Source organism: Sceloporus occidentalis, unplaced genomic scaffold (assembly GCF_023333645.1).
Source record: "Sceloporus occidentalis isolate IW3139 unplaced genomic scaffold, rSceOcc1.0.p SCAF_234, whole genome shotgun sequence".
NCBI classification, from domain to species: Eukaryota; Metazoa; Chordata; class Lepidosauria; order Squamata; family Phrynosomatidae; genus Sceloporus; species Sceloporus occidentalis.
This window is the reverse complement of record NW_028317214.1, coordinates 1,119,756-1,143,875: the sequence shown is the minus strand read 5'-3', so window position 1 is coordinate 1,143,875 and position 24,120 is coordinate 1,119,756. Positions and strand designations below refer to the sequence as shown.

At 38.7% G+C, this 24,120-nt stretch overlaps 1 protein-coding gene across 1 annotated transcript in view; it reads right to left on the bottom strand.

Moving 5' to 3' along the window:
* Window positions 1-1,584: 1,584 nt before the first annotated feature.
* Window positions 1,585-24,120, bottom strand: part of LOC149276577 (sodium/hydrogen exchanger 7-like) — a 52,732-nt gene continuing 30,196 nt past the window's right edge. Inside the window, exons 3-17 of the mRNA XM_089503512.1 lie at window positions 23,402-23,479; window positions 18,740-18,816; window positions 17,413-17,525; window positions 17,219-17,324; window positions 13,682-13,823; window positions 12,828-12,933; window positions 12,569-12,657; window positions 11,732-11,845; window positions 11,071-11,182; window positions 10,043-10,196; window positions 8,713-8,772; window positions 6,072-6,135; window positions 5,893-5,975; window positions 4,963-5,068; window positions 1,585-1,830 (exon numbers count right to left, since the gene is read on the bottom strand). Coding sequence (XP_089359638.1) covers window positions 1,585-1,830; window positions 4,963-5,068; window positions 5,893-5,975; window positions 6,072-6,135; window positions 8,713-8,772; window positions 10,043-10,196; window positions 11,071-11,182; window positions 11,732-11,845; window positions 12,569-12,657; window positions 12,828-12,933; window positions 13,682-13,823; window positions 17,219-17,324; window positions 17,413-17,525; window positions 18,740-18,816; window positions 23,402-23,479 — 1,650 coding nt within the window. The remainder of the gene's footprint in view (window positions 1,831-4,962; window positions 5,069-5,892; window positions 5,976-6,071; window positions 6,136-8,712; window positions 8,773-10,042; window positions 10,197-11,070; window positions 11,183-11,731; window positions 11,846-12,568; window positions 12,658-12,827; window positions 12,934-13,681; window positions 13,824-17,218; window positions 17,325-17,412; window positions 17,526-18,739; window positions 18,817-23,401; window positions 23,480-24,120) is intronic.

Genomic DNA, 24,120 nt, shown 5'->3' with positions numbered 1-24,120 from the left:
TGTTTGTTGCTCCAAGGTCCACCCCAACTGCCCACTCTGAACAAATCTCACCGCTTCAGAGTAGGTCCTATCTCATATGACCCTGTGCTAGTTTGCCAACACTAGCTGAGTAAAGTTGCTTATCCCAAAAAATGCTATACAAGCCTAGAAAAGATGGGGGGGTTTGAAATACATTAAAATTCGATAATAAAATGTCTGGATCACCCTCCGTCAGTTCCTGCAATATACAAGACTATGTAAAGAATATACATATTCTGTTTTAAACAAAGTTAAGTATGATCCTCTAAAACCTCCATTAAATAAGGCCGTTTTTAAGTCCGATACACATGGCTTTAGTGCATATCTCCTAAATTTTCACGGGCCATAAACTATTTCACTAGTCAGGTGTATAGAAAGTCACTATGCATAGTATACTTTAGGCACTATCCTTAATTTGTGATAAAGACCTTCTTTACACACCATCTGAGTATTAAGAACTCTGGGCTTTTATTTTAAAATTGTTGTATTACTTCTGGTTTTAATATTGTTTTAAACCTATTAGTTTCATTAATAATATTTTACTCTCATTGCCCGTGTTTGGGGCATAGAGCATTTTTATTTATTTATTTTTTTACCAACATACAACTGTCTCTTCCTAAACGGCTGCTATGTACCAATATATATATTTTTAAATGACTTGTAATAGATTTCATGACTGGTGCAGAAAGCAGAACAGGAAAAAGTAGGAAGGCTTGGTGTTAAGATATCCACTTTAATGTAACACTTGGATTTTTAATGGTTATGTAGGTAATGTTAGAGGTTTGATAACAGTCCATCGTAATGTGGATTAAAATGTAGTGTAAGGATGATGATTTGCATATAAGTGGAGTCAGCATAATAGTTTGGTGAATTTTAAACTAACCCAGTTTGCAATCTTATTTTTCTTTATGTAGCACTTTTGATATTTTCACTCAACAATATATACATTTCTCAGTCATGCTTAAACACACCTTGTTGCAACTTAAACAAAAAAATAATTAAAAATGATCATACTTAGGTAACCCATCTTCCATGCAGTTCAGTGCTTATACACTAATTTTATATGGTTAAAAAATAACGCATTTACATTTTTGGGAGATGTGCAATTGGAGAAATTGCTCGGTTGCCCCCTTTTCGTTATTAAAAGACAGGCACTTCCCAAAACAACTTTTACTGTCCCTACTAGCGACAAAAAGTCTGCATATAGTTTGAAGGTATATCAGTCACAATGACCTAAAACAAAGGTTGTTAACTACACAGGTATATGTTAGGAGCAGGTTTCAAGTCTATATCGTTAGGGTCACAGAGGAACAAGCATGGGAAGGGCTCTAGGTAACTGTCTGTGTTAGACACGCATTGCAACTACAAATGTCTAAATGTTGCAGTGTGCGATTGGAAATGTTTCCATGGTCTCAGTAATTCCCATGTTCAGTACCATAAGAATTGTCACATATTCAGTGCATGAACCTGCACACCTAACTCTTCAGCACACTGGGCCCTGAGATGCTCCTGGCCCCATTCTTGAGACACTGGTCTTCTTTCCTTCACTGTCGACTACACTGTGGATCACGGGTTATCTTCAAGGGGGAACACCAGTCGGGTTCCCCTGTTTGTTATCTCACAGTCTCCTCCAAGCTCACGTTCCAGAGCTTCTTCTGAACTACTTTTTGTTCTCCTGCCATCAAGGCTTGTGGTGGCTGTGTGTGAGCCTGAAGAACCATTGGCAGTGATTGTGGTGTCTCCATAAGTCAGTGTGAGATCAGCATCATTAAGGATGAAGTCTGCATCTTCTTCTCTCAGTGGCTCTGGATTCTACAAAAAGAAGAAAATAAATAGGTGTTCGCACCCAATGTAGTTATTTTGCATGCTTTAGAGAAGTGAATCATAACTTTACGAAAACAAACCATCACATGTAGTTTTAACATTACAAAGATGCAATTAGGGCTGCAACAACTAATCGATAAAATCGATAATAATCGATAATGAAATTCGTTGCCAACGAATTTCATTATCGATTAGTTGAATCGATTATCGATTATAAAATGAGGGTTTTTTCAGAGCAAACGCTCTGAAAAATCCCCCTCATTATATAAACCGTTTCAGTGACTCACAGCAGCAGCTCCTACTTACCAGTCCCTCCCTGTAATCACTGTGACAACTGGCCCCGCCCCCTTCCTTCTCCCAGAAGGCCAGAACCACATGGCTGTGACACTCATCTAACTGTAAGTATAAAATTAATATTTGGGCTGCTGAAAGTTAGGGGAGGAGGGGGTTAATTTAGGGGCAGTTATGGTTAATGGGGTGTTTAGGGGCAGCTATGGTTAATGGGGTGTTTAGGGGCAGCTATGGTTAATGGGGTGTTTAGGGTTAATTTAGGAGCAGCTGTGGTTAATGGTGTGTTTGGGGTTAATTTGAGGCAGTTGTGGTTAATGGTGTGTTTAGGGTTAATTTAGGGGCTGTTGTGGTTGACAGGGTCTTTAGGGTTAATTTAGGGGATGCTGTGGTTAATGGGGTGTTTAGGGTTAATTTAGGGGCAGTTATGGTTAATGGGGTGTTTAGGGTTAATTTAGGGGCAGTTATGGTTAATGGGGTGTTTAGGGGCAGCTATGGTTAATGGGGTGTTTAGGGGCAGCTATGGTTAATGGGGTGTTTAGGGTTAATTTAGGAGCAGCTGTGGTTAATGGGGTGTTTGGGGTTAATTTGAGGCAGTTGTGGTTAATGGTGTGTTTAGGGTTAATTTAGGGGCTGTTGTGGTTGACAGGGTCTTTAGGGTTAATTTAGGGGATGCTGTGGTTAATGGGGTGTTTAGGGTTAATTTAGGGGCAGTTATGGTTAATGGGGTGTTTAGGGTTAATTTAGGGTAGTTGTTTTGATGGGGTATTTAGAGTTAATTTAGGGGTAGTTATGGTTAATGGGGTGTTTAGGGTTAATTTAATGATGAGGACTGAGGGTTAATTTGATTAATTTAATAAAGTTAACTTAAGGTGCAGTTAGAGATAAAGGGGGGCAAACTAAGGGGAATCTAAATCCTGGGGGCAGTGAAGATTAACCCAGTACTTATTTATTAAAGTATGGTGTCAGTGTGCTGTGAACGGGTCTGTGACTCTATGAAGGGACTATGAGATATCTGGGGGGTATAAGGCATATTGGGGTATAAGGCATATCAGGGGAGGACGGAGTGACATATCTGGGGGTATAAGGCATATACGGTGTATATAAGGCATATGTGGGGAGGGCAGCGTGGCATGTCTGGGGAGGACGGAGTGGTGTATCAGGGTGTATAAGGCATATCTGGGGCCACAGTGGCATATCTGGGGGTAGAGTGGAGTGGCATATGTGGGGAGGGCAGTGTGGCATGTCTGGGAGGTAGTGTGGCATGTCTGGGGAGGATGGAGTGGTGTATCAGGGGGTATAAGGCGTATCAGGCACAGTGGCATATGTGGGGGTGGAGTGGTATATGTGGGAGGCAGCGTGGAGTGGTATATGTGGGAGGCAGCGTGGAGTGGCATATGTGGGAGGCAGCGTGGAGTGGCATATGTGGGAGGCAGCTTGGCAAGCCTGGGCTCAAATGTGCATCAATTGGGGGGGCTGGTTGGGAAATAAAGACAAGAAATGTATTTTATCAAAGTTTTTTTTTTATTCTACTGTTTGTATTTAACATTTGTTTATTAAATTATTTTAAATAAATGAAAAATTTACATTCATTTTTTTTATCCGATTAATCGACAAAATAATCGGCCAACTAATCGATTATGAAAATAATCGTTAGTTGCAGCCCTAGATGCAATTAACTTCCAGGGGAAGATTTTTCTCCCTTTTTACAGAAAATTAACTGACAACACAGTATTAGAGGGCAGATTTAGTTATAAAATATACATAAAAGGGGAGCGCACAACCTAAAAGCATAAAAGGCATACACATTAAGATTCCCGGGTTACTGCTAGAATAATAATGAGCAGTAAGTACAGCAAGAATTCAGCACATACCATTCCTGAAACACCTCTGGCATAAATATTAGGGATCCCATCACAATATATGGCCATACATTGCCTAGCCCACCGCTACGGCAAACTACCCTAATTTTGGCGAGTCCTATCTAATCTTTCATGGTTCTATTGCTTACCAAGGAGCAGAATCAGTTAAACTGCTTTGCATGGACTTTAAAGCCTTCTCTAGACACCATTAATTAAACCTGCCAATATGCACAGCACAAAAATTATACAGAAAGGGGGGTGCACCAAGCCAAACCTTGCCTCAAGCACAGGTGCCTCAATAATGGTGTCCAGAGAAGGCTTCAAATTGCATGAGAGACTCATTGGGTTAAAATGCTGAGCAGTGCCACTGATTCAGCTCCTTGGTGAGCAATATAGCCATGAAAACTTAGGATACATTGACAGGAAATTGACATAGTGTGACGGAATCCCCCAATATTTATGCCTTGGATAAGTGTTTTTTGAATGGTAGTCCCTGGATATGCACTGAATTCTTGCTTTATTTTGCATATTTAGTTATAGCCAATGTGGCTACCTAGGTAGTCGGGTTTCATTTTGCATCAGTCTGGTTTTACTGATCGTTTCTTAACAGCTATGAAATGGATGTTCTGTAGGCTAATAGTGTAGTGCCACCTATAAGTATGGAGGAATTTATACACTGGTGTAACCCAATTCAGTCTATAACTAATACATTCTATATGTTGTATTACATAGATGTTATTTTAATTTCATTGACAATGGGTCACAGGTGAGATATGATAAAAATATTTAAATACTAAAAGGGATTAACAGGTCAGAAGTTTATTTCAAAGGAAAAGACATTTTAGAATAGGAGGTCATAATCTTAAACTAGAGGGTCGGATACAGATGTAATGTAAGGAAGTTTTAAAATCAAAAAACGTTACAAACGTACAGTGTAAAGAGTAACAGTGATGTGGAATTGTATACTTACATCATAAACCTGCGGGCTTGTGAAACACCTGGCCACCAGCCCACACCAACTGGGCAATGTTGTGGTTAACAGCGGGCCACTGTGTGTGAGCATCGGCTTAAGGTAGCTGGTTTTAAAGTTAAAGAGAAGTCTACATTTGTCAACAACACTTATTTTACAAAACAGTTTACAGTACATTGCAAGTGCCTAAAGGTAAAAAAAAAAAAAAAGGCTATGTCTCAGGTTCAAAACTAGCTTCAGCCCTGGATCATGCAAGAGTCTAACGAGACCTACAGGTAGGTATGCAATCATTTTTTCTACAGGTAAATAATGCCCACTATCTGTCTTATCTTTATATGAATATGCCCTTCCTTTTAAGAAAAAAAACCTACTTAATCATCTTCTGCTGAGTATTTAACAACGCTAAACTGGTTCATACATTGCCTCTTTCTTATAATGTAGCCCGGTTTACTTTACAGTTTGAATCCACTTGAGTTAAAGGTGCTTTATTCTCTGCATCACATCATCTACAAAACTGTCCTAAAAATTCTGCTTTTCTTGGGCAGTCTGAGAAGTAAACCCAAGTGCATTCCAACAATATTTCTGCAAGAATGAAAACAGAATATTCTATCCTCATAATGCTTACAACTACGACATATTTTGCCTTTTCTTAAGATATAGCTCCGAGACATTATCTTTCCCAGAGAAGACTAAGAGTGAGGGATTTAGGGTTTACTGTACCATACCATTACACTTAGAGAGGAAAATTGATGTCTTGAAGTCAACATAAAACAAATAGATAAACTATAAAATCAGTACATAATACCAATTTAAAAGAAAAGCTACTTGGGCTGAATGGCTATTATCTGCTGACAAATTCTAGATGATTTCCTTTTGAAGTTATGCTATATTCGGGCAAATACAGTGTTCCCTATAATGCAAAAAGGATACTTATGGTCAAAGCTGTACCATAGCCTAAAAATCCAGGCACTCTCCTGTTTTGTCCTGCTTCCTGTTACAGAATCAGGTCCCTCCTAAATAAAAAAGGCAACATGGACTTATTAAGCATTCAAAGGTCGCAGTATACGTATGGAATAATGTTTCACAAAAAATATGTTTTAGTTGCTTACCCCATGCAGTACTTGAAAGCTGTCATTAGTCTGAGGTGGGTCTTGATCTGGATCAACTCCAACTCTAGCACACAAAGTAAAGCCATGTTAACTCTTATGTATCTTATTGCACATAACCTACATATACAGAGGTACAGATATTGGACCGTTTACATGCATTTCAGTAGGGGAACTATTTCAACTGAACTATCGACTTTAATTATTAATTGCTTTATAAATTCTTTATATATTTGGAAGTGCTGTACAATTACTGGAACAAGGCACTATAAATCTTACGATTTATGTAGTTATTAAATGCATCCCAAATGTATTCCAGTGCAAGTGGTAAACATTGCACCTAGAGCAGGATTATTGATTTACATTTCTTATTTGAAATCAGCTATTTCAATTGGAAAAAAAGATTAAATTAAACATGACCTAGGAAATGTGGAGAGGATAACAGGCTTGGTTTCTCTATGATCATTGCAACAAATGCTAGGCCCTAGAGCCTTCAAAAATTCTCTGTTTTTGTTGGCTTCAAGCAAGTCCTACCATATCAGAGCTAATATAAAAACTGTGTGATACTGAACAGTGCTTATTAATAAGAAAATATATTTTTATGTTAATTCTACAGAACATTGCATTACTCTCAGTCTGTCTCTCTTCACAGCTAAAAACGAGTCCCAGAAGTCACGTTTTCGAAGATTCCGGAACCCCTACAAAGTTACCAAAAACCTCTAAACCCACTATTGATATCAGGCGTCTGGCTCGTGGCTAGCAACATCCGTCACTTCTGTGAAATAATACAAACCAAAATGTAAACATATAGAAATTGGTCTGTTATTTGTACACAGTCTTGATGCATTTTATTTTTCAAACTGTGGCTTTATTAGAAAGCTTTTGATGGGACCTGATAACAGTAGAGTACTAAAAACAAGTGTATATGTTGCACTGGCAAGTTTCTAAGGGGATGGCAGTCTACTGTGTGTTGAAGGTTCCTCTTTGTGTGTTTGCATATACACTTCCTTTAATATATATTTTTTTAACCTGAGATTTCTTTCCACTCAATGTGTCACCATCGGTATCCTTAGTGTGTTACATGATTTGAAAAAAAATATATAAAATGAGCCGACGGTTCCACTTTAAATGTTGTAGTACAGATAGAAATCTGAGCGAATAAGAACAGTCAGTGAGAAAGCTAATTATTACTTTTGTGTTAATAGTGGACATTTGGAATTAGTCCATTACTCTCGAATGGCAGCTGCAGAATGACAAAAGTTATTTGAGTCTGCCTTCAAATCCATTTGAAACCACTTGCAAAGACATCAGGAAGACAAGCAAGCCTTGAGCTAAGCCACAGAGTGACTATTGTTGAACTGTCAGTGAGAAGTTTATAGGATCGGAGGGGCAGAGCATGGGATTCCAGCCAAAGTTTAGAACAACTCAGCTCTGTCAGGTGGTCTTTACTGTAAGCCGGTTGTTTGCAAATACTACCCGGTAGTTACACAATGCACCGCTTTATAATGCGCCACTGGTCTTAAGAAGGTTAACACTTTGTAATCACGGATGGACAAATTGTTAAAGTAAACCTGTCATCTACTATTTTAAGGGAGAATATCTCAGATTAATATCCATCACGTTTACCAACCAGCTTTCAAATGAAAAGGTAAAAATATATTTTGTGCCAAGATACTTTGCGCTTTATTCAGTAAAGAGAGTTGGCAGGAGAGTTGTGGTTTTAAATTCCTCACTTCATTATTAATTTTGAAGGGACAACACTGGCGGGTTTCTTTACCACAAAGGGCTTAACTGGCCATGTAAAGGTCAATGGATGTATACATTATACAGGGTCAGCCAAACTCTTGAAGCAGAAGCTCACTGAGGATGGACACAGCTGAAAGAACAACTCTACAAATTATCCCTTTAGTGAATAGACGTGTTTATGAATGCTGTTTTATGTATAGCCACTATAATGGTGGTATTATTGGGGGGGGGGGGCAGCGCTTGGCAAATTTAAAATTAATGATGGGGTTTTTAATATCTTGTAAGCTAATCTGTCTTTTTTAACCTAAAAAATACTAACTAGGTGCTTTTAACATTTTTTTTGGAAAGGGGAACCAAATCAATGCCTTCATGAGTATTCTTTAACAATATATCATGTTTTTTTTTTATTTTTTAAAAGAGGACTATTCATTTATGATTAATCTTCTCCCTGTGCCCTGTGAAATGTTTTTGCATGAAAAATTTACACTTGTCTTGGTCCCTTCTAGCATGATGGCACATTATTATTTTACTGATTTATATAGCCCCATCATATTTTGCATTTCTGTACATTCAGCTTGAAACCTGCAGAATGGGAGAAAGCATTTAAGCTTTAGAACGAGGGATCCCTATAACTGTTTACAAAGTTGGCGTTTCCAAGTTTAACTGACCTAAGTCACATATTGGGAAATACTGTTGGATTGTTTTAATCTATGTAGGTATTTTGGATCAATACAAATATATCAAAGACAGCCTGACAAGGAAAGCACAGGGTTAGCATTATTAATCATGTGACTTTAATGGCTGGGAGTGCTATAAACACACAAAAGCACGTGAAAGGTTAGAAAGCTTTGTGCACCATGCTGTGTTAATTTTTTGCAAATCAAACCATTTGTTTCACCTGAAATATTGCCAGGATCTAAGGGTCACATCTTCCAACGATGCATTATGGTCACCAACTCTGATACAGCACAAGAATGAAATGGAATGAGAGCAATGGAACATGAGAGCTGGCCTAAGTACTCAAATGCGGTAAGTTAAGAGACCATTAATGATATAACCAGAGAAAGAAACCTTTAGGATTTATCAATTCCAAGTAACAGGTCCTGAGGCATCTACGTGTGTGTGTGTGTGTGTATTCATCTTATATGGCCAATCCAACTTGTACCCATTCTCAGAGGAGGGAACACTGCGGGGTAACAGTGGGGGATACGTATGAATTTTGGGGTGGGTGGGTATGAAGATGGACAGGACAGCTCTACATGTACACATACATTCACAGCCACCCACCCACAATACCACCATACACTTACACATACATACAAACACCTGTACCAACATCATAGACAAGCCCACAGTAAAACACTCTCTCTCTCTCTCTCTCTCTCTGATCATCCATGCAGTTCACACACTTCCCCCTTCATCTTACATTTTATGTGAAAGTGATTTGTGTGTTTTAAAGAACTTTGTTTTCAGTAATTTATCGAAATAAAAACTTGACAATGGTTAATTTTTATACTTGGTATAGTATGAAATGCAAATAGTTTATCAGATTAGTCAGCTATACTGGTACTCTCCCAGTGTTTTAAAATATTAGGGCTGAGACCCCACATAAATGCTTGTACACAACAATGGCACCATGAAATATGGGTTTGGTATTAAATTAATGCCACGGCTGATTTTTATTCCCCATTTGTCCATACAATAACATGAACTTCATGATTTGAGCAATTTAAAAAGTCAAAGTTTTTTTTTTTTTTCACAAACATGAATAAATTAAGGCACAAATAAACATATTTAAAATCAGGACATGTGAAAGTACTATTGTAAAAAAAATTCTCTCGGATGCTCTTCTTGTTCCCATCCAACACAATTGAATGCAACACAAAAAGGTTTTCTTTGCCCATATATATTTAGAAGATATTACTTCCAACAGATGGCACCCTCTGTTTGTAATACATGAATGTATGTATGTATGTATTTCTAAGTACTGCCCACTGAGAAAAGGCACTTTGCATGAAGTGGCCTTCAGAAAGCAAATAGTTTTTTTTCCTTTATCTCTAAAGATAATGGCTGCATACTTTTCTTATATAAAAAAAAAAATCTTACAAAATAAAGTCACTGCCTATCTCCAAGTGAAACGTCTCGTCTATTCTGAGCCATTTCTGCTCAAAGATAAAACAAAGTATCATTGAAAGCAATTAAATACAAAGATTTAGTGCAATACTAACCTGATATTAAGCCAGGATAACATGGGTGTTGTTCCTCCTCCAATTACCCAGACAGTAAAGAAGACTATTAGGAGTGTTGTTGAGAACATCATCTGATGTGCATAAGTAGCTGTATCTCGGATGGCAAGAGCAAATGCTATAGCACCTCGAAGGCCTATCAAAAAAGTTAGAAATTATAATGCGTTCTGCTTGTTTCAGTATAAAGCATTCAAAAACACAATATTATCTATACGTCCATCTCTTTTAGGTTGAGTCACAGGATGACAACTATCTTTTTTGTCTGTCTTCGATGCAAACTAGGGCAAGTTACATGTAGTAAAATCAGCAATGTTTTGTAAAGTCAGCTAATGAAGGTACATGCGCACACGGATGATTGAGATTGTGTGGATGTGTACGGCAAGAGGTGTGTGTGTGTGTCTCATTATACATCCATGTAACAGAAAAAAGGGCCCCAAAAACTAATTCTCACCTGGAAGGACTGGGCACAGGTTTACTATTTACCTTGTAATTTATAGTTTGACTGTGAAATTCTTTTTATAAAACCATTTTATTTATATACCCTATACAATTATTACTCAGGAGTGTTAAAATTGTTTAACGGGCCAAAGATACACAGTTCCATATTTAAACATTTCCAATTGCTCAGTAATTTTACTATGCATTAAAAAAGCCAGTCCCAGTGAGCAATCACAGCGGAAGGAGGATTTACACCATAGGCGAGTACACGCATTTCATAGGAGTTAGGGCAACTGCATATGTGGCAGAACTCAGGAACCCGAAGAAGGTACTAATTGATCATGCGGTATATGGACATCTTAAATGCACACATGAACAATTCAAAATCTATGGATTTCATAATTTAATCACTAAGGGTGGGTTTTCATAATATGAAGGCAATCGTTAAATGGGGTAAAAGACTGGAAGTGAACAACCCTGTCAACACCCTGAAAGAAATATGCCTAAATGCCATAATCCATGAAATCTCACAAAACATGTATGTACTTTATTTGCCATGCACATTCCTGTACCTGAAAACATCAACATATGCTGAAGGTTCCATCCGATCTTGTGCCTTCTACCCAAATTTAGTAAAAATGTCAGTGGATAGATATGAGCAGCTCTGCCCACAAACACAGCAACCTGCACACAGACGATAGTTAAGGATTCAACAGAAAACAAACCACTTGCCTGTTAGAAGTGTGACATGGTGGCTAACAGCATGTTTATAAAGTATACGATCACATTATACATTAAGCAGTGTCTTAGAGGCCAAATGTTTCAGGGGAGCCACTTAAAACATGCAATTTTGACTAACATCCTAGATCTACTTCACCCAATACAATCTATGCTTCTATACTATCTATACACAGACTACTGTATTGCTTGTGACTACGGATCCATACTTCGTAGCTGAAGTTCTTTTTATACCCTGATGTACTTTTCAGCACAGCAAAGCTAGGTGAAAGTCTCCCTTACCCCATTATGGTTCAAAAGTATAGTTTGCTATGAGATATATGGCACAAATGGGTTATTGCCATAGACTGGGGGGAGGGGTTGATAGTAATTTATATAGCACATTATTTAAAACTTTACCCCATGAGTATTTCACCTATAAATTAAAATGCAGTTTGGTTAAACCAGTTAAAAAACACAAGGTGGATTTTTCATCCACAATAAGATAAAGGATACAAAAGCACTGACAATGAAGATTGGGCTAAAGACGTGTTTTTGGAAGGTAAAAAGTGCCAGACCCATGTATGAAAAGATGAAGTTCTCTGCCAGAAAGTGTAAAACTTCAAACAGCTGTAACAAGAAACAAAGAGCAAATGTGTTACTTAGAGCAGAAGAGCACCAATGGAGAGCTCTTATTCCCCTTCTAGCTTTTCATGTAACAACCCATCTTGCCACAAGCTCCTTGGGAGATAGAAAAGGTATTTCAACCTCATTTAGACTACTTTTACCAGACATGTAAGCAGGTTTATTCATTCGACTTCTATTTATTCCTGTTTATGCACACAACATATATTTTTGGGACATTGTTTCTTTTTTGCCAAGCCTTTACCTTTTTTCATATACACATCCATTCTCTCCTGAACCCCTCTCCCTCTTGCAGCCACAACTCCCTTATTCATCTTTCACTTGCCTCTTCTAGCTTTTCCTGTAAGATATCAAACTTTCTGCAAGCCATCATCTTGCCAGAAACTCCATATGGTAGATATGGCCAGCCTAACAATGCATGTCAATATGGCTTACCGTGAAACACGTGGTCTATAGCAATGCATTGTGCTTCTTCTGGTTGCCTAAACGGTTTTCAACCTAAAACAACCCAGCTATCTATATTAAACACCCACTCTTTTACTCCATCTATATTAAACACCCACTCTATCACTTCATAAAGTCAACTCACAAGCAAATTTGTGGCTGAAACTAGGTCAATATTTAAGCATTGAACCCTGAAGCGACAGAGCTTTAAATGAAACTTTAGTGCCCATTTTTAATGCCTTCCTAGTGGAAGGTTACTTGCACCTGTTTAGTTCTGTTCCTTGACTCAGGCGATAAATTATTGTGTGTGTAATGAGCTTGTGTGATTCCACAGAACAGCACAGCAACGACCCCTGGAAATAAAAGGAAGAACATGTGTAACCAAGAAATAGTGGCGATACATACTAAAACATGGCTAATAGAATCTATAAAAAGACCGGATGGACAATGCTCCATGACACATTAAGAACATTACCCTCCTTTGTCTTGTCATGCCCGCTTACTGAACAACCTATATGCTTACCTGTAAAGCCACATGCTTCAGCCAGGAGGAACGTGCTCCAGGACAGCAGGAAGAACAGAGCAGTTTCCAGCAATGGGAAACAGTGCAGCTTGGTGAATTTAGTCACGTTACCAGCAGGTTAAAGAAAACACTGATTTTGCATTTTCTTCATATTTTCAAAAAAATGTTTTATAACAGAATATATTAAGGTCACAATAAACTCAACCTGTCCACCACCCCTAAAAAAAACACCTACTATGATTGGCATGATTGGTTCATTATTGTCAAGGCATGCACGATTACTCTTGTATTCACTTCTGCCAGACAATTACTGTGCTGGTGAGACACATGTACATTTGATATTATTATTTTCATACTAGTATGACATTAAGAATGTGTTTTCAAAAGAACTTGTGCTTACTAAGGCTGGCCCTTCACAGTGAAGTTACTGAGAAATGGGAAAGGTTTTTATCTAAAATCACACCCCTTAAACAACAGTGAAAAAACCCACAGTTCTAGTTTTTGCGTAATATAACGTTTTCAGGCAACTGCAATTTGTCTTCTAGCTCTGTTTTATTAACCCAGTCTACAAGACAAACAGCCTGACTCACTATCATACCGCCTTCTGGTAAACAATAGTTTTAATCACCCAACCTGATTCTCTGTCTAATGAAGGTCTATGAATAAAGGAGGAATACAAGTTTACTTGAAAACCATTGCCAACACGGATGACTGTCTATTACAGCAGTCTCCAGGCTGTACAGTATACACAATTGTATTTCAGGTCAAATACCCTCTCAGATGGGAGAATGCAAGTGTTTATGATGATTACCTTTTGTTAAATAGTAGTAAAATGCAAATACCGAAAAGGATATCAGAGCTGTTGCAACTCCAGTACAAACTCCCATAACGAACGAGCCACTGAAAATCCCCAAAAAGACTCCAACAGATTTGAAAAAGGCAGCTGCGTCGAATGTATGGCTTCTCTCACCTGTGGGCTGGTAAGCAACAATAGACCTGGGATTGTGGAAAGAAAAAACATGATGTAACAAATATTACAGGTTTGTAATAATCATGTCACACAAACTCCTTCCCCTAATAAACAATACCATTCATGAATGTCACATTAATCCATATCAAAATGCAAAGTAATACTTGTGTGTTGGGCTACGGTGTCAGTGACTCAGTAAGTTGGCTCCTGTGCCTACATTTTGGAAACACTCTGAAGTCGTGAAATTTCATGAAAGATACACTCCAACAATCATCAGCATGTTAATGCATATGATAGCTATGTGATCCCTTTATGTTCCAGTATTTTGTTTTACAAAAACCATATAGAGAGAAATAAATGAAAAGGGATACAAGATAAAAATTCATTAGAAGCAGAAGAGCCCAGGTCCTCTTGGCATAATGTCATCATGTTCTCTTGTCTACAGTACTTCAAATGAATATAAAATCTGCAGTGCATGATCACAATTAACCTGTTTGAAATTTAGATTGTATATCACACCAAGTTTGTGTTCAAAGTATATGAGATCACTACAAAAGTTAGGGTCCCCAGTCAGTAGTGGCATCCTACGCACACTGCCATAACACCCACTCATGTGAAGCTTAAGCAATTAAACAATGTCCAAACAAATAAAAAAAAAAAGAAAACAAAACCTTGTTGTGTAACCATGTTACCCAAGATCTCCATCCCCTTATCTGGCCCTCAATCTATTGTCGGCCCGTAACTCCTCACAGTATCATCCAATGCCCTTGTTTCTCAAAAAAAGGTATTTTGAAATGCTTGTTTAATTTGTCAGTGAATATCTACATCTAGCGTTCTTATATAAAGACAAGCAAAGCTTGAAGAACGTCTCTGTATTAAGCTCCTATGTGTTGGTGCATTCCAGCCAGTCCATGGGAAACACATGAAATAACTGCTTCAAAGAGAGCCAAGGCAGGCTGTTCCTGTTTTAACCAATATTGGAGAATTGATTTCCTACTACAGTGTGGTGAAGACAGAGCATGACTCTTTAGGATTTCCATGGCATATTACCTACCTACCCCACTTAAATCTATAGACCCTTTGCCAAAATCCTTGTGCCTTAGGACATGTCCACAGTCCATGCAACAGATCCGCTCATTACAGTGAGGGCCTGTTGCTCTGGTGTTCAGTACACATTATGAGCTATTTTTAAGGCCTTTTCTATGCATATTGAGGATGGCAACATAGCAGCTATCCACAACATAACTTTAACAAGCTGTTCTGACACGTCAGGACTATTCCTGGGCTCTTAGCGGCTCTTGAGTGTTGGAGAATCTAGAAGAGCACATTATCCAGCCAAATGCATGCCTTGGCAAAGCAGCAAGGTTGTAAGCCCATACATCCCAAAGATTAAGATGTACATTTCCTTTGACTGTTATAAATAATATATAAACAAACAATCTGCTTTTTTTTTTTTTTTTTTTTTTTTGAAAAGTAGTTTTTATTTTGTCAAAAGAAAAGATGATTTCCAGAGGAAAGCAAATACAGACAAAACATACCGAATACAGAACACAGAACAGAGCAGTTCAAACAATCTCAGCACAATAGAGGATGTACACAAATGAGCCCCGGCATAAACAGTGGGCCACCTCACGTCAACAGGCACGGGTGGTGGTGCCTGTGGGAGGATGGTCATAAAGGCATGTGGAATGCTCAGTGAGTGTCGAGACAGGAAGACCTGAGACAGGGCTGTAGAAATCAGTGGAAAATAGCAACAGAAAGAAAGATAGAGGAAAAGAGAGTAGGGTCAGAAGACGAGAAAAAGACATAATAAAGAAGGGAGGAGGAAAAGGAGAAGGAGGGGGGGGGGGGGAGAGGGGGAAAAAAAAAAAAAAAAAAAAAAAAAAGGGACCAGACGTAGTGATAACACCTCAAGGACTCAGCTAACCGAACAGAAAACGTCCACCGTAGAGGACCACATCATCAGATCCAGGAAATGGCCGCAGAGGGCATTCCGAACTTCTCCAGCCACGGCTCCCAAGTGAGAAGAAAAAGATGTGACTTGTCATGTAGGTATGCCGTGATTTTTTCCATCTTCAGCATGTGCCAAATTTTTGCTTCCACAGCAGGAATTTCAGGAGTCCCCGATTTCCACACTTGGGCAATGGCGAGGCGGACCGCTGTACAGACTCGGAATATGAGACGATGGGCTGGCTTCGTCAAAGTGTCAAAAGGGTAACATCTGCAGAGAAGAGCCGACCAAGGCTCTGGATGGAGAGGCTCCCCGAGGGCATCACTCAGCAGACTGAAGAAATGAGACCACAGAGGCGTGATCTTGGGGGCAAGTCCACCAAATGTGCAGCGGAGCCCCAGTCGCGTTGCATCCGCGAAAACAGAGGGGAGAATGCGTCGGGAACATATGATGCAGTCTGGAAGGAGTAAGGTGCCAGCGAGACAACACCTTAAAGCAGTTTTCCTGCACTAGGGTGCAAGCTGTGACCTTCCATACATTCTCATAGATTTCCCCCCAATCAGAGGGGTCGAGATGCTGATCCAGGTCGGACTCCCAGCGACATTCAAATGAAGGCGGTGATGGATATTTGACCCCCAAAATATGGCTGTAGAGATCGGAAATCGCACCTCTGGATTTGTGAGGGCGGCTGCTCGCCAGCTCGTAAAACGTGGATACATGGTCAGGGTAGCGTTTAAGAAAAAGATTGAGGAAATGAGAAATTTGGCGGTATCGAAAAAGTTCAGCAGCAGGGATACCGTGCAACGAAGTCAGTCGTTGAAAGGAGTAGGGTCGATTATTCAGGAGCAGGTCTCCCACTGTGACCAGTCCCTTGTCAACCCACCACTGGAACGGTCATTAGCTTTTTTAAGCAATAGAGGGAGTGATTGTACCATGAAAAACTATTTTGGGAAACATTTTAATCAGATAGAGACGGGTCCCAAATCTTCCATTCTGGTTAACACATGTAAAAGTTATGACCACTTTTTGTGGTCCATTTATATGTTTGTAGTATCCCCCTACATGGAAGGATTCAGCACAATCTCACCATATGCAATTGCCTTTCCCCTTGCTATATTCAGTGCAGAAGATGTGTTCAACTAATCAGCGGTAAGAATTGTCAGGCAAAGGAGGTGAAGGGCTGCGGCAGATATGCAGTTTCCACCTATGGTAAGAGTGTATGTATGTTTGTGTGTGTTTTTCCCTAAAGAATGCACATTAAATTACTCACATTACTTTAAATTGGGCTGTCAGGCACACTAGATTGTCTCAGACAGAATATGTCATATTAAAAGGCACAAATACAGCACTTAATTCTAGTACACGGAACAAGGAATAGCAGAATACGAAACCTCTCAGTCATTTAAGTCTAAAAACACACACATTATATATATATTAGCTTTTAATATGATACAACAGAAAGGTACTTACGAAGATAGCACAATAGCCACAGCATCATTAAGAACACTTTCACCAAACAGAAGAGCATAAAGATCCACATCTGCTCGAAGATCATTAAATATTGCAAGGACAGTCACTTAAAAGAAACATAATAATATAGTTGAATTGCATTGGTGATCAGCTGGATTGTTTCACAATATGCACAGCAAAATGTATCCAGGTACCTGGATCAGTCGCAGAGATTATGGCGCCAAAGAACAGACAGTCGGTGTAGTAAAATTTGCCATGCAGTTGTCCCACAAGTGCCATCAGTTTCACTACTCCATACATCAGATTTCTAGGAGGATTATACAAGAATATCCGTTGTCCAGAACAAACTTGTTACAGTATGTTAAAAGCACATATAAAAGCGATTTGGGTGCACAGTTTGAAATGACATAATTCTCAACATGCAATTATTATATTTGTGCTCACTATAATGCATATATTTATTGCCTCTTGAGTTGACAAAGAGAAAGCTCTATTAAAGTGTCAAGGATCGGTTACCATTGATTTTAGTAAGAGAATCCCCTACCGCTCAGAAACTCGTGAGTACTTATATTTACGTGGGAAACTTGAGAGGCTTATTAACAGTGTAGCGCCCTCAGACAACTACACAGCTAGGAGACCCCCATACTTGCACTTTGCACACAAATGCTATTAGGTAAGTGTTCACCGTACATATACACCGATTTATCTCAGATGTCACAAGCATTCACTTGTATCAGACTTTAAAACTGCGGTATGCAGACATAATATGGTACTTCTTGGGAGTGATGAAAAATAAATGAATATTGTCATGTTAAGTGGTATCTGTTAGGAATCAAAATAAATGTTTCACATTTATTTGGAAGAGAGCAGAAAAAAAAAAAATACACGTGGCTTATGATCTGACCCATAAAAAAAGGTAGTGTCAGAATACAACAATTACAAATGCAATCTTACAATTAATTTTTTTTTTTTTATCATGCCAACCTATTCAGCCTTTGTATGCACAACTCTATGCTTAATGCAGTTGTTATCCCTTTAAATGCTAACATGATCAGATTATTTAAACATCTTAACACATACAATATATCAGAAATATGAATATTATATTTGAAACCTATGAACAGCCAGCAGAAAAAAAAAAAAAAAAAAAAGAAGTGTAGCCAGAAAGTTGTAATGAGTTGCAGTCCACAGCAGCTGGCTGTATATCTACATGTTCATTTAACCTCCTCAAAGCTTTGCACGTATATTTAAAAAAACCAAAAACTTGTTCAATGCAAGTTAAGTTGTAATTTTATGATTACTTCTGCGATGAAAAAAAATTCAATGTTTTGATGTCAGTGCAAAGAAAAACATAATAGAGTAATGTTGGTTTGCTGGTACAGCATATAATCTAAAAGATAAATGCAGTGTCTGTGGCTTTGGCTCAGACACAGTACATTTATCTCCAAAGCACAAGCAACGTGCTGTTTAACTGGCTGCCATTTATCACCCATTGCGTCATGAGCGGCGTATGTGACTCACCCTATAATGAAGCACGAGAGTGCTGTACCAAAGAAAGCATAGACAAGAATGGATCCAATATTCCTGAAGAAATGCCTCTGTAACAAAGAAAAAAAAGGGACAAAGACTGGAAATCAGTAACTCATCAAGGATACAACACACTGCACATGGCCTGTGGCCCTCAACATGAGTTTATTTAAAGGTCTGATGACACAGTGCCATCAGTGGTGTCTGATTCATACCCCATTAACATGGGATCAGCAAAGATGGTGCTGCAATATGCTGTCAAAAGCATCCGGTTTCATAGAGGTACAGACTGCCTGAACTACTAAAATCCTGCATGAGATAGAGACTGGTTGAGCCCATAAAAACTCATGTCATCTCCATGATATCACTTTTATGTATACCTAATAAGCAGCTGGCGATTTGGCTGGGCCATTTAGCTGCTACAATGGTTTAGGGCTTTCCTTGATCAGTTGGAAATAATAATAGAATCTGGCTGTATACTTGTAAGAGAATTGGCCAAGCAGATGGAATACACACTTGCTTCTTTATAATAATGGCAGTGATATGTTAAATTTACTGTGCAATTAATTTCAACCTACTGTACAAGATTTTCAGGGATGTATATTTCAAAGCTATCTAACTGAAGCATATCCTGGCCTCTGGAGTTGCTATTACTACTATACCACTGATAGGCATATATATATATATTTTTAAAATGATTAATTGTCTAATTGACTATATAAATTAACATTGTTATTGAAACTAAGGTATAGGAGATAGTAATTTCAATTGTGGCAAAATGAGCACCCCCCCCAAGTTTGCAGTAAATCAAACTGTGTGTGCATTCTTGTCAATGAAAATAACTCACTAGATCCAGTTTTTAATTGTGATATTTGCTCAGTTATATTCCAAGGGTTTTTGTATCATTATTGTACAGGTTACCTGGTTAAGCCATTTTATAGTCAGAAGAATGCTCTGCAAATGCGAGTCTTACTACAATCTTCTTAGAGTGACATCATGTGGCCACACCATTACCATTCCTTTTAATAAACCGATCCAATGGTACTACCACACATTATAGATCAAGCTGTGCCTCTACAACACAGTAAGTTACATCAAGAAAAATATAAGAAACTGTTTAAGTAAAAAAAACAAAACAAAAAAAACCAACAATATGGGGGATCCAACGTAATCTAATTTTATAAATCTAGAATAAAGTGTTTGTAGGTATACGTATGCATACTAAATCAGCAAAAGAAAGATTGGATTCATACACTAAGATGCATGCAGGAACTGCTATACTGTGCATTTTTATGTATGCAGCAATGCCCTTCACGGTGTGTTCTTGCATGACTAGGAACTTGGGAACTGTGCCTGCTCTCCACAGACTGATAACCTCCTGCAGCAAGGACTTATCCGATGTACTTTGAGGGAGGATTAGGACAACGCAAGCTTGATATTATCTGTACTATATATATATATATATATATATATATATCTTACAATCGATTTAATGATCATAACCGCAACCTAAACCACGTGAGTATTTTGATTATAAATTGTGCATCATCATCATCATCTAACCAGACCTGGATTAGTGTCTACTATGGCCTCCACCTAGCTTGGTGTGTAGACAAATGCTGGAAAAGTGAAGCCTGAGGCCACACACACACACACATCTTTGATTTTTCAGGAACTAGCCTTAAAGTTCCAGGGCCTAATTTGTTATTCTAGTCTGGACCTCACTAAACTTGGAACAGTTAACTTTGAGTTGCAATGCAAACCTAACAAAACATTGGGTTAAATTAGTCAGTTCAGTGGATAAATCAACTCAACGCATCAAGACAAGGTGCACTTACCTAGAGATAGTCACATGACCAATACTGGCCTAGAACTGCTCATATTCTCAAGAAATCTAACAGACTTAAGAACAGTCAAATCTAGATCCAGGTAAATATGGTTCTGAATCAACAACTATTTGACTTTTAGTATAGCCTGAAAGCATGGGCGTAGGAACCCCTAAAAATCTGGGGGGGGCAGCATTTTCCCCCATCAGATCCCCACTTTCTCCCCATCTCTCACACTATCTACCCCCTCTCCCCCTTCTCACACTATCTACCCCCTCTCACACTTTTAGTATCTACCCCCTCCCTTCTCACACTATCTACCCTCTCCCTACCCTCCCTTCTCACTAGCTACCCTCTCCCTATCGCCCCCTTCTCACTAGCTACCCTCTCCCTACCGCCCCTTCACACTAGCTACACTCTCCCTACCCCCCCTTCTCCCTACCCCCCCTTCTCACTAGCTACCCTCTCCCTACCCTCCCTTCTCACTGTCTACCCCAGGGGTGTCCAAGTTTTTTCTGCAGTGGGCCACTTCATCAGAATTGTATACGTGCGCGGACCGCACTCACTTTTCACTGTGAGAAAATATGGCCTTTAATAAAATATGCATATTAAAATAAAGTAAATGACACAAAACCTTTACTTTTCCTCTTACTGATTTCTGGACCTAGAATGTTTTGTGACTACAAATTCAGGACTCAGGATAATTAAAAATGAAATAGTTCTATTTATTCTAGGGATGCACCAAAATGAAAATTCTGGACCAAAACATTCACAGTTCACTTAGCCAAAACCGAAAATGACCCCCCACCTTTAAAAATAATAATAAAAACTCACATTTTTAATAAAAGTAGGTAACACACCACAATTGGACAAAAAAAATAGCAATATGACTTGGCATGCTAACAGCAATCACACTCCTATCATACCAAGGCAGCCAGTACATGCTGGTAAAGGGTGGCTGTAAGTGATGTGCAGACCCCATATTGCTGGCAGCATCAATACACAAGGGGGGCAGCTAGCTAGGTTTCAGTATGTACTGGCTGACTTGGCATGATAGGAGTGTGATTGCTAACAGCAATCACAGTCCCATCATGCCTAGGTTCCAGCACTTACACATCCATGCTATCACACACACACATTCATATATTCATTCATTCACAGATTCATTCCCTCAATCACGCATACTGATTCAAACACCCTCCCCACCCCCTTACCTGCACTGCAGCTCCTCAATGCCACTCACAGACTTCAGAAGGCGCGGCCTCCCTCTGCGTTCTCTGGTACTTCACAGAGGAAGCAGGATGTGATGTGATGTCACGTGAACTCTGCTGGGTTCCGCTTCCTCTGTGCAGTATAGAAGACCCTCCCACAGGAAAGTAGCAGGGCTCGAGGTGCGGCCGGCGTAAGATCGGCAGCCAGGGCAACCGATCTTACGCGGGCCGCACCTCGAGGTCTCGAGGGCCGCATTTGCTGCGTTTCTATTTTGGGGGGGGGGGGTGTCCTACGGCCCTGGGGGGGGGATTTCTTCATTATCGGTCCCCCCCGCATGAGTTACTGGGGGGGGGGGATCTGTCCCCCCCGGTTCCTACACCCATGCCTGGAAGGAATGTAAAACCGGTTTGCCAAAACTTCTCATGGTCCCAATCTACTAGTTTACTAGAAACAAATAATAACAAAGAAAGAAAGATTAGGTGGCACATTTGTTTATAACTACTTTAAGGGATGCCGGGAATTTTCTGAAAAATACGAATTAAAGCTTATTTGAAACTGTGCACAACAGCAACAACTAAACGTCTACAGGGTTTCTAAAAAGGTCTTTATGGCGCCTGCAAAGAAATTAGAATCCGTTCTCTCCTTGTATAATTAAACACTTCATTATGATGACAACAAACTTAAAATAGGGTATTTGTATATAAAAGTATGATTTTGCGCATCCTCTATTTCCTGAAGTTCGTCGAAAAACGTTTATAAATGGCACTGGAACATTGTTATGTGTCATTATTGAATCATAGGAATATTGTAGCCGATTGTGTCTTGTACAAAATAGCTTGCTTATGAAGTATTGGCATTTTCTATGGATACTTTAACACTGAACACTTTCCTACCTGTTTGTTAACCTAAATTCATACAGGCTAATGTTTTTTTCAATCAGCTACATCTTTATATTATTATTAGAGTTTATTTCAATAAATGGACTGCAGGGAGTTACTATGCAGGTCTACAATTTCACACAACCTGCAGCCAGAAGGAGCTGCAATCTTCCAGAAGAGAAATTGGTATTGAAAATGCCTAAGAGCTTCTGACAAGATAGAGTAACCTCTACTTTATAAGACATTAACAGGAATGGGAAGGGACAGAAAAAGAAGATCCCTCTTTCTGTCTTTTTCAAAGAGATGGAATCTTATTACGTCGTGTTATTTAGATGCATTTTTCGAATCGGTACTTTGAGTATTTAATATTATGAATAAAGCAGATTTTATCAGTAATAGGATAGGTGTACAGATGGCAGATTAGTAAAGTTTAGTCGTCAGCAATCAAATAGTATGTAAAATAATTAAATAAATCAATGATTGTTTATAATAGTGCTATTTAATTTATACCATGGCCAGGGCAACAGTACAGCCTATGCCAAGAGACTTTCTATGTACAATCAATCCAATAGTCCACAACAACTAACTGCACAAAATAATGAATTCCAAGGACTTACGTTTCCTTGAAATATATGCATTTTTTTAAAAAAAAAAATGTAAAAGCTTGAATTTTATTTTATAGCATTATAAACAAAGAGTTTCCAAAGAACTTTGTTTGAATTGTTACAATTACGGTTTACCTTTTTCAAACTGTATCCTGCATGGAAGATAATAGGTGGCAATAAGATGTTGAAGAAGACTTCGGGGTCAAAGGTCAACTGTAGACCAAAGAAATAGAATAGACATGATTATCAGAGGCAGACAAGCAAGCACCACACATTTTTTCTTTAAAAAAATAAATACCAGAAAAAAAAAAAAGTTTTCACAAGCAAGTCTACTATTTTCCTGAACTATTTAAAAACAGTTAAACCAAACCATGGCACATATTTTTCATTATTATGTAGAGTGGTAGGATATGATGTCAAATCTGGGTAAAGCTACAGAAAAATTACTGATGATGACTTGCCACATTACAAAATGCAAATTAATGCCTATATGCATCAGAAGACTACCATATACTAATCAGAAATGTGTGTAAAGTATATAAGAAAGGATTATATACACACACTGCAGAAGCAAAAAAAAAAAAAAAAAAAGCACTCTTTGCATTAGAAAACAAAAACACAACACTCCAGGAATGTTGCAAGTGAATCCACACATGTAATAAGTGTGATGACGGACAAGGCGGAAGCAAACGTTTCGGGGTACACAAACCCCTTTGTCAATGTGCACCTACAGCCATTTTTATTTTATTTAATATAGTTTTTAATTCACAATATTTGAAATATTCCTGTTCTACTACCAATATAACACCAGCTATTTACAAAAATTGCTATAGATCTCCAGTGAATATTCCTTG